The 15,108-nt window shown below is 40.3% G+C and overlaps 1 protein-coding gene across 5 annotated transcripts in view; it reads left to right on the forward strand.

Moving 5' to 3' along the window:
• mkln1 (muskelin 1, intracellular mediator containing kelch motifs) overlaps window positions 1-15,108 on the forward strand; it is a 128,384-nt gene that overhangs the window by 85,035 nt on the left and 28,241 nt on the right. For all 5 annotated transcript variants that reach the window (XM_048553780.2, XM_048553778.2, XM_048553779.2 and 2 more), the window contains one exon: window positions 14,518-14,665. In XM_048553780.2, coding sequence (XP_048409737.1) covers window positions 14,518-14,665 — 148 coding nt within the window. The remainder of the gene's footprint in view (window positions 1-14,517; window positions 14,666-15,108) is intronic.

The raw sequence follows: 15,108 nt of genomic DNA on the forward strand, positions 1-15,108 counted from the left end.
AGCTCCACAGTATAGCTGGTACGGATTTTCTAAGTTGGCTAATGATGAAAGACTAAGTTGTGTAGCATGTCATTGCATCTCAAGGTCAGAAAGTATCTACTATGTGCTAAATTAGTTGGAAATGCTGCAGCCGCTTCGTGAGCAAAAGTGGCGGCATTTTACGTGTTAATAATTTTTAACCATTAGCAGAATGCGAAGAAAGTCTCTCTTCTGTTCTAGTGCTGCTTAAGGGAGGAATGATGGCCTGATCAAAGGGATCTTCATCTAATTATACCATTAAATAACATCAACAAGATACCCTGAATTACGTGCTTTAACCCTGGAGTGGGCCTCAATCTGAAATTTTGATGCAATACTGCTGTCAGTTGTGTCGTGGCATATTAGCTGTGATGCAGCTGGGATATCAGTAGCTGCAAAGAAATACAAGATTAACCTTTTCGGCATAACTAAATGATTAAAGAAATATCTCTTAGCAAAATTATGCGGAGAAAAGCAAAGTCATTAGTAACTGAGCTAAAGAGGCAGTATCCAGCTTGTTTTTAAGTTTACTCAGTTGGAGTTCTGTCGCTGTCCAAGTCCTATGACAGGAGTCACTTTCCGTGTGACATACTCCTCACTTCCCCCTTTTTCTCATCTGCTTGGCATTTTTTATCGTAATTCTCTTAATTTCCGAATCCATACCTTGTATATTAAAGGCCTAAATGTTGGAGTCCTGGGATAGTTGGGTGCCAGACATAATCCAAAGAATCTGAACCATTTGGAAGTCTCAGTGAATGACTTTGCAGGAATTGTCGGGAATTTGAACTTCCAACAGATAATGCCCCAGCTTCCCAGGAACGTGTGCAAACGTCTTGGATTTGGAATCAGGAAAATTTTGAAAATCTCTGACTTGTTTGCCTGGATGCATGCTCAGGAAATGTTAGAAATAAATTTAAATCTAATCTAATTACAACTGAGCCTTTTGACTCTGTCTTTCACCTTTCACACTCTGCTTCCCAAACTGATATCCTGACACTATCCATGCTGCCATTTGACCCAGTTGGCACCTACCTTGCTACCATTTAACTCAGCCGCACTTTTACGCATGAATGCTACAAAAAAGGGCTGTGGCTTCACTCATTCTTTGTCCCAGTGATGCTCTGTGTTGAAGAAATACTCCGGTGGAAAACTGGTCTGCATTTCTGACGTGGGTAATTTTCCAAGTCCTGGCCGCAAATGTGGAGGCCCATCATAGGGAAAAGTAGGAACAGAGGGGCAATCTGACAGTGACTTCCTCTCCTCCAGATGTTTTAGGCGACATTGTGTTCGCTTCATGGATGCTGGAGGGCATGCTGAGATTTGTTTTCATTTATCCCTTGGTGTCAGTTACTCAGTTTGATTTTGAAATTTGATCAATGTAAAATACAACTCATAACACTTTTAATCATAACTGCAATCCGTCCCTTGTCCTGTTAGCATCTTGTGCTAATTAAGAGAAGACCATAAAAATGAAGCTTCACCTTTCCAGAGAAAACAAGTTTTTCTGGCACCTCCTTAGAGCACATACCCTCTAATCCTGGCAGCATCCTGGTAAACCTTTTCTGCACCCTCTCTGAAGCCTCCACATGCTTACTGTAATGTGGTGATCAGAGTTAAAAACAGTTCTTAGTGTGGCCTAGCCAATGTCTTATGGGTGCAACATGCCATCCTGACTCTTGTATGCGATTCCCCAACCAATAAAGGCAGCATGCCATGTGCCACCTTTGCCATCAGATATACTTCCGTAGCCAGTTTTTAAGGGAGCTTTGGACTTGAACCACAAGATCTCTCTGTGCATCAGTATAGTACAATGCTGTTCCTGCCATTAACTGTATGTTTCTCTTTAACACTTGATTTCCCTCAGTGCAGCCCCTTAGCTAGAATAAACTCTCTCCACCTTTTTGCTGACATCAAGTCTCAACATTTCAGTTTTCACTGCTGATGTACAGTGGTGGCAGTGTGTTCCATCAGATGCATTGTTGGAACAGTGAGGCTGTGTCAACAGCACCTTCCAAATCTGGGACATCTCCCATGTAGAAGCACAATGGAAACACCACCACCTGCAAGTTCCCTTCCAAGTCCCTCAATACCCTGACTCGGAACTATATTGCCATTTCCTCATTGTTTAGGGGTCAAAAGCCTCTGCCTCTGTGTAACAGCACTGAGTGTCCTGACAACAAAAACTGCCGCATTTCAAATAGGCAGCTGATTATCACCGTCACTTCCTGGACAAATCCATCATGACAACTAGCCTTTCTTCCATTGACTCCATCTAGACTTCCTGCTGCCTCCGGAAAGCAGTCAAAATAATTAAAAATCCCTCCCACCCTGATTATTTTCTCTTTTAATCTCTTGGATTGGGCAACAGATAGAAAAGTGTGAAAACATGCCAACAGATTTTAAGTGTTTCTTCCCTGCTGGTATCAAACTTCTGTGAAGGCAAACCAGACCAGGACTGAAACAGTGAATAGGAGGGGCCTGGGGAATGTTGCTGAACAAAGGGACCTAGGACACAGGTGCCTGGTTCATAGAATTGCTACAGTGTGGAAACTTCAGTCCAACAAGTCTACACTGAACCTCAGAGCATCCCACCCAAATCCATCCCCTTATAACCCACCTAATCCACACATGACTGAACACTGGGCAATTTAGCGTGGCTAACCCACCTAACCGGCGCATCTTTTTAGACTGTGGGAGGAAACCGGAGCACCTGGAGGAAACCCACGTAGACATGGGAGAATGTGCAAACTCCACGCAGACGGTTGCCTGAGGCTGGAATCGAACCTATGTCCCCGGTGCTGTGAGGCAGCAGTGCTGACCACTGTGCCGCCCCTTGAAAGTGGAGTCGCACGTGGACAGTGTCATGTACAATGCATTTGGCACATTTGCTTTCATTGGTCGGTGAATTGAGCATAGAAGTTATGAATGTCATCTTGCAGCTGTAAAGGATGTTGGTGAGGCCACTTTGTGAATATTAACATTCAATTCTGGTCTCCCTGCTTTCGGAAAGATGTTAAACTTGAAAGTGTTCAGAGAATGTTTACAAGGATTCTGCTGGATTAGAGAGTTTGAGCTGTTGCGGGAGGCTGAATAGGCTGGCGCTGTTTTCCCTGCAGTGTTGGAGGCTGAGGAGTGACCTTCTCGTGGTTTATAAAATCATCAGAGGCATAGATAGGATGGTGAGCCAAGATCTTTTCCCTGGAGTAGAGGCGAATCCAAAATTAGAAGGTGTAAGGTTAAGGTGAGAGGGAAAAGATTTAAAGGGGTCCTCAGTGGCATTTTATTCACAAAGGGTAGTGTGTACATGGAACAAGCAGCCAAAGGAACTGGTAGAGGCTGGCACAGCTGTGACATTTAGAATGCACCTGGATGGGTATATGAAGAGGAAAAGTTTAGTGATGTGGGCCAAATACTGCCAAATGGGATTATTATCGGTTCTGAATATCGGGTCGGCACAAATGAGATGGACCAAAGGATCTGTTTCCATGCTGTGTAACTCTTTGCTTATGAAAGGACCTCTTACATACGACTTGGTCAGAACCAAGAAAATTACAGCACAGGAACAGGCCCTTTAGCCCTCCAAGCCTGCGCCGATTGAGATCCTCTGTCTAAACCTGTCATCTATTTGCTAAGGGTCTGTATCCTTTTGCTCCCTGCCCATCCATGAACCTGTCCAGATGCATGTTAAAAGACACTATCATTTCTGCGTCTTCCACTTCTGGCAGTGTGTTCCAGGCACCCACCACCTTCTGTGTAAAGAGCTTTGCACCCATCTCCCATAAACTTCCCTCCTCTCACTTTGAGCTCATGACCCTTTGCATTTCTCTGTCACTGTAACACTCTTCTGTGTTCTGTTCTGTTAGCTGATGTGTTCTTATAAGGTATGTTTTGTCTGGGTAGCATATAAAATACTACTTTTCGTAGTCTCAGTGCACATGACAAATAATAAATGAGAAAGTAGGGATGGGCAATAAATGCTTGTCTTGCCCAAATACCATTTATACAACTTTTGTTTTAAATTGTTTACTGTAGAGATGTTTGCATTCCTTGAAACACGTTGAGGGATTTTGGAATGTGATGCTTATCTTGCATTGATTATATACCTGTGTGTCATTCCATCTCTTTTTCACGAAGCACAATTAGAACTGCCAAGTGACTGGGGTCAATGCAAGTAGCCAGTAAAACATAGGCCTCCCTGCTCATCCTTGAACCAGACAATTTGTGTATGTAAGCTGTAGGCAGAGAATGCATGTCATCACTTGTCTGTCTATTCTTGCTTGCAGCCTGTTGTCATTTGAATTGCTGTTCGTTTTGTTCTTGCGTCCAGCTGAATTTTTTTAAACTACTTTTGTACTCTTCTAGTGAAAAAAACAAAGAACTACATATTCTGGAAATCAGAGACAACAACAGAAATTATAGTTAAAATTCATCAGGTGTGGCAGTGTCTGTCGAGAGAAATCAGTTACTATTTCGGGTGCAGTGAAGTGTTCTGAAGAAGAGTCAGTGAACCCAGAATATTAACTCATTTCTCTCCACAAATGCTGCCAGAGCTGCAGAGTGTTTCTAGCAAATTCTGTTTTTGATTCAAACTGCTTATGTTCTTGGACTTTGCACCATTTTAAAGCTTTGAAAGCTGCTGTATGAAAAGCAAGACTTGATTTCTGTGCAAGGCCTTTCACAGCTACCAGATGCCCTGAAGCACTTGACAGCCAGTGAAGTTTGTTTTAACTGTAGCTATTATTGGAATGCAGGAAATGTGGAAGCCAATTTGGACCGACAAATAGCAAACTGATAATTCCCAGATAATCTATTTTTATAGATGTTAATTGAGGGATGAAAATTATCCAGGATATTGAGGCAAATTCCACTGCACCAAAGATTGTCTTAAATAAATCTATGACAAGATTCCAATGTCTGCTGAAGAAGGTGGGCGTCCTCACTTTAAGATCATGTCTCAAAGATTTCCCCTTCAAATTCTCAACGTAGTCAGTGCATTGTACAAGATGATAGCTTCAGTTTTGTGCTCAAGGTTAGGAGTGGGACCTGAGCTCTTAAACATCTGACTTGATACTCTTGCCTCCTGGTCTACCAGCTGACAGTGTAGTAGCTGGGTTATGTTCTGAAAGCAATTTTAAGAAAGTATTTGGTGTTTATAAATGTGTTCTATTTTGTTGCCATCAACATAGAAACGATGACCCCGCTAAGCATTTTGAAATTCTTGCCTGGGTCTATTTCCAAGTAAATTGTAAACTGAATATTTTGAGGAAGACCTTTTGTAAATGATACCTTTTTATTAGAACAATAGCAAATAATGGGTTTTCCCAGTTGTGGCACTGATGTTCAGAAGGTTATTTGTATGATCTCCTTAAGGACTGAACTGTTAGAAAAAATTCATGTTTGCGCATTTTAGGTAGGATAGGTTGTAACCTTAAAATATTGTGGGATATGTTTTAACATAGATTTGCAGAAAGTTGGTCATATTTTCCACCAAAAAGAGTGACTTGTGCTCTGAGTGTCCCTTGGAATTCTATTCCAGTGACACCAGTGTGCGACTGCAAGGATTCAAGAACTGCATCTTTTCAGGGCTGAGGAATTGCTGGCTCCAAGGTAGCATCTGGTTTGAAGCCGTATTATTTAAGGCAAGAATTTGTCCAAATAATGTTTTGTGCAGTTGCACTTAAGCAGTTTGTTCCTGTACCAAATATGAAATGTTTTCTGTAAGAAACAAGTCGAGTTTAGTTGTGTAGTTCTTAGAATCTTACTCCCCCCCCCCCCCCCCAACCAATTTATTTGTGTTACCTGTGATTTTATTTACATATCCGCAGTCATTTGAAATGCTTGAAGCCCTTGTATGTATTTTCATGGTTCAACTGGAAAGATGCACTGACAATCATGCTCCCACTATTCCACAAGCCAATTTTCAAGTGACAAAAATGCTGAGCTGACTTGTAATTTCTAGCTAATAAATCCAAAAGAGCAAAATATATGGTGCCTTGCAGTATATTCTACTGCATGCTACCTGGAAATCATGTGACACTCATGAAAGCTGTTGTACTTGAGATTGCATCCCACTAAAATGTTGTTGTCTAGTGTGCTTCTCTACAGTTGAGCTTTCAAGACACTGTGCTCTTACAATTCCAGTGTTGCCTCTGACTGAAGGAAATACATGACTTGCAATGATTTCTTCTCTCAGCCCTTGAACTTCTGTTTCTTTATAACAGATTTTGAAAGCATGCCATTACTTGTCACACATGCCAAATGATGTTCAAGTTGCCTCAACTCCATCCTTGTTGCTATGTGATAAAACTCATTACAGCTGACGAGATGTTAAATCTTTATATCAATTCCATCTGAAGCCATCCCACTGGCTGCTGCCAGCCTTTTGTAATGCTGAGGAGGTTGAGCTGTCAACACCCGCATGGCTTTCAGTCATAGCCCAGTGTGTGACCTTGGCCATTCCTATTCACTGCCTTAACATGGTGGACTATGGACTAGGTCAGCAATGTGAAACTAACTCACCTGATTGGCACCTAATTTTTTACTGTGATCTTCTTTCTCTTGAAGTTCACAGCCAAGCACTTTGAACCTTTTTGAAAAGAAAAGCTCATTAACTGTTTTTCACTTGCTTGAAATTCAAAATCTTGACAATATTTACAAGTCCATGGAAAATAAAAGCTGGTATGGTGCAAAAACAGCTACTGATTCACTCGAGGTCCATTATACTCTCTACTGGCAGAGATAAATTTCATTCCCCCAGTCATTTGCCAGAACTGCTCTTGTCGTGTCTGTGAAATATGTGCGCCTCTGCTGTCAAAACTCTGTCCACCTAATTCATTTATTTTTAACCTTCTGTTTTTTCTGAGTACTGCTGGCAAAGTCTGCATGGTTGCCAATCGTTAACTGAATTTAAAGTTTCCTAGTTCTCTTGCACATAATCTCCCAACATTGGCAGATTATCTACTGTATGGTGAACTTAATATCCTGCTCTGTCCTCTTTGGAGCTGCTGAAGGTTGGCATGCTCAACTCTAAATAAGCTACACCTGCCTCCAGTTATCAATTGCCACTTTTAACCATCTCTTTTGAAGAACTGGTTCCGACTCCCGCCCTGTCCTTCTGAAGGAAAACTGTTATTTCCTGACTGCAGCTTGTTTTCCTGAAATTCTGCCTCATCTTCACATTGACAGTATTTCACTGCACTTCATGTCTGTTTTCTTGCTTGCCATTCATTTTTAAAAACTAATTTTGAGGCCTGTATGTGAAAAAAATTGAAAATTCAGTGGTTTTGGGCAAAGGTGGATTCATTTATTGAAGCTGCATGACCTGCTTTTACCCTCAACTGTAGTCCAGACTTACTTTTGGAGCAAACCCTCACTTGGTTTTGGATGTACGATGATTGTTATAATTGGCTAGTGGACTGTTATTTCTCCTGTTAATCTGAAGAAGTTGAGTCAGAACAATCTCAAGCTGGAGACAAATCCCATTCAAATTAAGTTTAAAAAGTAGTATCAGTCCTGCTGTCCTTCATGGTAATTTTGTCGGACACATTCCTCTTTCATTTTAAACATTGTCATTTGGGGGGTCATCCTAGTTGGCTGCATGGTTGGCTTCTGATGCAGTGTGATGCTAACAGCATGGATTCAATTCCTGCACCAACTCAGATTACCATAAAGGTCTCTTTCTTGACCTCTGCCTTAGCCTGATCCACAAATTAAACCAGCACCACTTGTCTCCGTTTAATGAGAGAGCAGCCCTACGGTTGAGTAAGACTGTGGTAACTTTGCCTTTGTCTTTGCAGTGTGTATTGTCCAATATTTTTGGTCATGCATGTGAAATGCTCCTTGGATGGTTGCATTTCTCTTCGTACAGCGTTCTTTTTGCTAGCTCAGCTGCATAAAGACATGTATTTTATGTTAAAAGAAAAGTTCCCCTTTTGCCATTACTTAGACAACAAGATATTAACTTTGCAATTTGCTCAATCATTGCTGAAACGAATAAGTATTGAAGTATTGCTGAGCAAGATTGAGTCTTGTGTGTGTAGATGCAAATATGAAATTACATCCTTTACTTAGTCTGTGGTAACAATTTAAATTTAAGTGACTGGAATATTTGGATCATTGCCTCGGTCAAATTTGAGGGTTTCTCTCCCATTATTTTTGCTGCTTCATGTACAGTGTTTAGATGCAACTTGCAAATTTCATGTCAAGCTTAATATCAGCTGATTTTTTTCAATTTATTCATCACATGAGGGCTGCATTTATTACCCATTCCTAATTGCCTAAAGGTCAGCTCAGAGTCAACACATGGCTATGGGCCTGGAGTAACATGCAGGCCACAACAGGCAAGGTTGGCAGAATTCCTTCCCTCAAGGACATGTATGAAGCAGATGCGATTTTTCTGTCAATAGACAATCGATTCTTGGTCGTTGTTAGACTCCTAATTCCAGATTTTTATTGAATCCAAATACTACCATCTGCTGTGGTGGGATTCAAACCCAGGTCCTCGGAACACTACCTTGGCCTCTGTTAATAATCTCGTGGTAATACCTCTGGGCCATTGCTTTCCCCTGGATGCTTTTCATGCTATTTATTAAATGTCCTGCACTTCTGGCGAGTGAGGAATGGAGTTTTCACTTTTTTTACATAGCTTTTCTGCCGAGTTTGTTGCTGTGTATATTGGGGAAAGTTTTCATCTCCCATAACTCGCATGTTTGTATTTGTATTTAAAATGCTGGTGTCAATTTTTTTGAAAAGCTTGTTTGGTATGTTAAGCTTATCTCAGTCAATAGGCTTTACTTTCTGATGTTTGAGAATTTCAGCGTAGATTGGAGCTATTCACCCCATTAAAGCTAAGTTTTAGTTTTGTAAGCCGCAGCAATGGTTCTCACTCAATTCACCACCCTTGTGCAATTTCTAATAATAAGCATAGTGCCCAGGTGAATTTCTGATTTTATTTTAATCATTTCAGTTGAACCTGCTATTCATTGTGGTAAGTATTTTTCTGTACTGACTCATGACTGAATTGGCTTAGTTTCTTCGGTAATGGACTCCTCTTCTGCAGAGAAGACGACCCATCCCTTTGCAGCATGTGAATTTACTTCTGTGTCTTTAAAAGTGCCACTCCAATATCCCTTTTTCCATTCTTTTGGACAGCAGGGTAGTTAGGTCCTGCTAATAAATGGATAAATCAGTGCTGAGGCCAAATTAAACCCTCTGTGTCTGAATTCCTCTCACTTCGAATCTCTGATCTGACTACTGCTGGTTCCTATGGTGGACCTTTTCCAGCTGGAGAAGCAATTGATTATGAAACTGACATAAGACCAGCCATCCATATTGTGTTTTCTTGTTTGGAAACCCCGTAGTCCCTATTATCAGTACCCTGAGTGAACTAGTTCATGTACATACATGAACAACACGTGATGTGTCTGTTATTCTTCATAGAATTCTTAAATCTTCTGTACAGTCAACAGAAATCTTCAAATCAGCGGATCAATTGAAATTGAAGACTGCGGCCTTTGGTACACAGAAGCGTATAATGCAGAATTTTAAAATTAGCAGTTAAATGGTAAAAGCAACACTGCATTTTTATCTGTAATGAAAAACAAAATATTGTGCCAACACCTTGGCTAGGCAGTGCCAAAACTCAGGAAAGATCATCAGATTGAAAAGTTAACTCTACTTACGTCTGCCTGCAAATACTGCTTGATCTGTTGAGTATTTCCGTATTTTTCCTACTTCAAATATATTTGCAGTATTTATCTTTTATTCTTGTGTTTTGCTTTGCATTTAGCTCATTGTTTTCAAGTATCTTTCTAGAAATATTCTGCTTGGTGTGCTTGAATTTAAAGCAGCTCAACAGATCAATATAACCACAATTCCTATCTGAGATTCCCATCCTGGAATAAAACTTGTCATCACAAAGCTAGTGTTCCACTGTGTGGCCAATGTTATCTAGGACACAGTTAAGTGTAAGAAACTGTGTACCAAACTGAAGGAACAGCATGATTTGAGCTAGGGTTATTACAACCTGTACCTTGTGGATTTGTAGATCTGCCAAGTGTTGCTCATCAGGAGTGATGTTCGATTTGCTAATAGTTTGGCTTGGTTTCCAAAAAATAAACACATCTAGATTTTGTTGCAGCATACGCAGAGCTTGAAAGTTCCATATGTATTATTTGACGATACATGTGCCCAGTACTTGTAGCTTGGTTGAAGAGGTAGGTTTTTAAAAGTCTTAATAATTTGGGCATGGAGGTGCTTAGGCAGTTGAAGAAACTGCTCTAAATGGTTGACCAGGCACAAGGTGCAAGAGGAGCTGGCTGATTAAAGATACGTTGGGTGTTCGTACATGAGCAAGGGTAGAGGATTGGCTAACAGAAGGCATATGGAAGTGGGGATCAAGGATTTCAGGATGGTAATCTGATCACTGTGGCACTACACTTGTAATGCTCAGGCCACAACTATTTCCAATACATATCAGTGACTAAGTGACGGAAGTGAATATGCTATTGCCAAGTTTGCCAAGTCACAAAAACCGTGTGGAGGCAAGTTGTGAGGATTACAAATTCTACAGCGTGTTATAAATGAGTTTAGTGAGTGGCCAAAAACTTGATAAATGGAATAAAATGTTGGGAAGTGAGAGGTTTCGCACCTCAGCAGAAGAGCTAAATAATAGTTAATTTAGTGGTCTTCCTATTGCCTATCCAAAAAGGGAAAAACAAGTTGAAACTCATTCCAATACTTGATGTTAGTTTCTCTGATTTAATTTGAAAGTTACGACTGAATCTGCTTAAACCAACCTGTTGGGCAATGCAATCTAGATGACGAGAATCTGGTTTCTTATTGGTAAACAAAGGAAAAGTGGTCAAAGAGCCGGAAACCAGCAGTTGACGCTGCATTCACTGAACCTTCTTACTAACTCCAGTGGTGAATGATATTTCATGAGACCTGATTGGGAAACAAACTTAACTGTGCAGAAACATATGGAAGCTGTTGTTTTGCAGTTCTGTGTGATTAGTTCTTGTGCTCTGTTGACCTAAGTTTGAGCCTGATTTTCTGTTCCTAATTGTGTGCCTTGTTTGTTTCTTTAGTGTTATTGATTTTTTTGCATAAATAAGGTTGTAGATTTTTGTATGTTGAATTGCCAATATAATCAGCTTTCTTATGCAACTCCACAAGGACTGGAAAGTTCTATCCCATTGGATTAAACTGGAGACTGTGTTTACATTGTAAACTCTAATTTAGTTGCATCCCACATGTCATCTGTTATTTATCTATTGCTGCTTCCACACTAACTACCTTAAGCAGAAGCAGAGAACAGAGTTATTTTCAGTTCACCTGAATGATGGGATTGAACACAGCCTTGTCAAATAATTCAGGAAAATAACAGAAAAGGAAACTAACTTGCATTTAACCCAACTCCATCTACCTGCCTTTTCACTGTTTTTCCATCCATTTTACTTCCCAGCATATCATTTAGTTGCTTTTTAACATGTTTATTCTGTTTTCTTCAGTGGTCTTCTTTTGTAACTTCTTGAATATAAGATTTTCCAAGTTTAAAGATAAGTTCTGCATTCCCAACTAGCAAATTCTGATGTGGTGCATGTCCTGTGTTTTTCTGGGGAATTTTGGCAATACACTAGTACGCTTTGTTGTTCCTAAGTAGTTGGCATTTGTTGGGACCAAATCTGTGGCCGCTGTTTCTTTAAGCTCTGGCATGCAGCACCTTTTGAAGTTCCAGCGCGGGTTGTGTAAAGATCAGAGATAATGGGAACTGCAGATGCTGGAGAATCCAAGATAACAAAGTGTGAAGCTGGATGAACACAGCAGGCCAAATTGTGCTCCTGAGATGCTGCTTGGCCTGCTGTGTTCATCCAGCTTCACACTTTGTTATCTGTGTAAACACCAGCTTCTTTAAGTTGCTGTAGAAGTTAAAGGGGCTGCGCGCAATCCACTGGCTGCTTGCTGTTGACTGACTCCCTAAGGATGATACCAGGAAGAGTGGAGATAGGTGAGGTCACTGTAAAGTTAGTTTAGCTCCATGTTGAATTTCACAGCAGAAAATTTGCATCAAAAATACACGTGGTAATCTAGCACTTGAGCCCAACTAGTGGAATAATATTGCTACCCTTTGATTATTGAATGATTCTCCCTATGTTTTACCATCAGTCGGCACTGTTAGTGATCAACCATAATGGTGATTATTGATGGCATATGCAGGGTGACACACCAGTGGCTGAGGCCTGAAATTCTTGCTATTCAGCGTGGCGCATCAGTACTCTGAATCAGTAGTCTCATTGTAGAGTGAATGGGCAGACAAAAGTAAGCTCGTAGCTTTGAGTTCATGAAATACCCTGCTTAGTCTTGAGCACCCTGCACTATTTTGGGAGTCTATCACTGTTGTCTGTTGGCAACTACATCCAAGCCTTCTAAACTTGAGTGAGTTGAATGTTTCCAAATGTCAAGGGAAGAAGAATGAAGTCTGGCGAATATGAAGGAATTACTGGTTCTGCACAAAAAAAAAGCTGTTTCTGTTTTTGTGAAACACACATTTCAGTTTGGAGTGTCTCTGGACCCGAAACATTAACTGTGATTTTTCTCCATGCATGCTGACAGACCTGCTGAGCTTTTCCAGCAATTTTTTTAAGTTTCTGATTTCCAGCATCCACAGTTCTTTGAATTTCTACTTTTGTGATTTGTCTGGGTTTGTTGTAGAAACCCTGGGGTGTATTTTTACAACCGTTGACGAACTCAGTAGTGGAGAGGTTTGCTGGTCCCCTGGATTTTCAGTTGCATCGTCCATTTATGTTAATGAACAAAGCTGTTAACTCCATTTTAACACGTAAATTGAGAAATATCTGTTTTATTTTTCTTGACTTCAGTTGGCTTAGCACTGTTCCACATGATTTTAGGAGTTTTGCTGCCCTTATCCTAATATGTGTCTCTGTTTTGTTTCTAAACTTGAAAAGCCCAGTATCTTTCTTAAATTCAAGAGCCAGTTCTTTGTGCTGTGGCACAGTATTGGGCCAGTTTGTTATGTTGTTGTGTCGGTTCAAATAGATCAAAAAATGTACTTTTACTCAAGTCACATACAGGTTAATTATCACTGTTTTGGTTTGATCATCGTTGATATTTGTCTGGTTAATCACTGACCTTATTTGATTGGACATTCTGCTTCATAATTACCAGAAATAAAATTTGTGAAGACTTTTGAGAGGAAATAAGTTCAAGTTTTATATTAATACACTTTGCTGATGTACTTCTGGAGTAGCACAAGATCTGAAGATTGGAAGCAAAATGCAGTGTATGCTGGAAATCAGAAATAAAAAGAGCAAACTTGAGAGGATTTCAGCAGAGTTTGCAGCATGTGTGAAGAGAGAAACAGAAGGCTGCCAGATTTGCTGAGTTTCTTGAGCATTTTCTGTTTGCCAATCTTCAGATATACAGTGTTAGCTTGCAGGAATTCTTCCATAAGAAGTCTCCACATTTCTTCTCAAGAAGTGGATTCAAAGTGTCAGAAAGGTTTTTGCTGAGCTACTGTTCATTTCATTAAATAATTCAATGACTTCATGCAGAAGACATTGCAAGTACCACCAGTGCCTCTTTACGAGTTCCAACGCTACTTTTAGAAAATGTGTTTGGGAGTTACTTGTCAACTGTGCAATCCTATGAGTACACCATATTTTTATCACAAACATTTACTTTAAAATTTTAACATATTAAACTGATGAGTTGCATTGAACATACGAGTGCACAAGGATAGAAGTGTTTTTCCAAGCGACTGACTGACTGCAGTAAGTGTGTCACAGAAATTGTTGAAAAAAACCTAGCACATCAGGCAGTGCCTGGTCCAAGAGTACAGATCGATAGGACTTTTGGGAAATAAACTCTTTTTCAGTCCCGATGTTAGGAATGAGCAGCAGTTAAAAGAATGGGGCACGGGTTGAGCAAAGTTTCTTTCCCTTTTGGAATGTAATTATTGTCCATTGACCACGGTAGCCTGTAAGCAGTCTTAAGGGCATCCCACTTGTTTGAAGATATATCACACTCATTTACCTGTTGTATTTGTTACAACACTTGAGAAGGCAAGCCACTGTAGAACATTGTCTAATCAAATATGTTTACGCTTATCCTCCTGATTTAAAGTTTCTGAAAAGAAAAGGTTGGAATCTTTTGCCATGTGCTAATATTTTTTACCAGACTCAAGGCAGTGAGCATGGAATATTTTCCATGTAGATGTAGGTAGACTCTTGTTGAAAGTATTAAATTATTGGGAATGTAGAATTTGAAACATATTCTGATCGTCATGATCTTATTGAATGGTAGAGCTGAATTGAGAGGCTGAATGGTCTACTTCAGTCCCTGTTTTGTCTGCTCTAAGACTGAGTTAATCACAAGACTGGACTAGAGCATCATTCAGATCTTACTCTGCAAGCGTTTTGGAATTTTTGTAAATGTTTGGTTTCAAATAAAGCATTTCTTTTAAATTTTTGCACTCTTCAGTTCCAATGACAGGTTTCACTCAGAGGGCTACAATTGATCCAGAATTGAATGAGATTCATGTCCTGTCAGGTCTCAGTAAAGATAAAGACAAGCGGGAAGAGAATGTTCGGAATTCTTTCTGGATTTATGACATCGCCCGGAATAATTGGTAAGTGCTGAAGCATAAAAAGATTACCGGTAGTGCTAACTACAAGCTCTTTCATGTTACTTTGCTCGGCACTGACAGGCACTTTTTTGTTTTGCTCTTGTGATAATAACTGTGGCTTTCAGAGGTGTATTTTTCCTGTTTTTTTTTACATCAATTTCTAAATGAATAAAGGTTGACACCTAAGGTACTGATCAGTCTGCTTCAAAACCCATAGAATAAACAACCTGTCAGGCCTTGGAGTTTGTTTTCCCCTTAGATTGGGACATGGCAGCCTGAAGGGGTAGGATCAAGCTCCCCCAGAGCCAGGATTTTTGGTTCTCGTTTCTCAGTCATAGTTGCTTGGGTCTTGAAGCTGGGTCCGGAAGCTGCACTACGTCTCTTCCTGCTACACTGAATTTTGTCTTGATTGTTTTACCCCCTGAACTCGGGAGTTGCCTATGAGG

Source organism: Stegostoma tigrinum, chromosome 25 (assembly GCF_030684315.1).
Source record: "Stegostoma tigrinum isolate sSteTig4 chromosome 25, sSteTig4.hap1, whole genome shotgun sequence".
NCBI classification, from domain to species: Eukaryota; Metazoa; Chordata; class Chondrichthyes; order Orectolobiformes; family Stegostomatidae; genus Stegostoma; species Stegostoma tigrinum.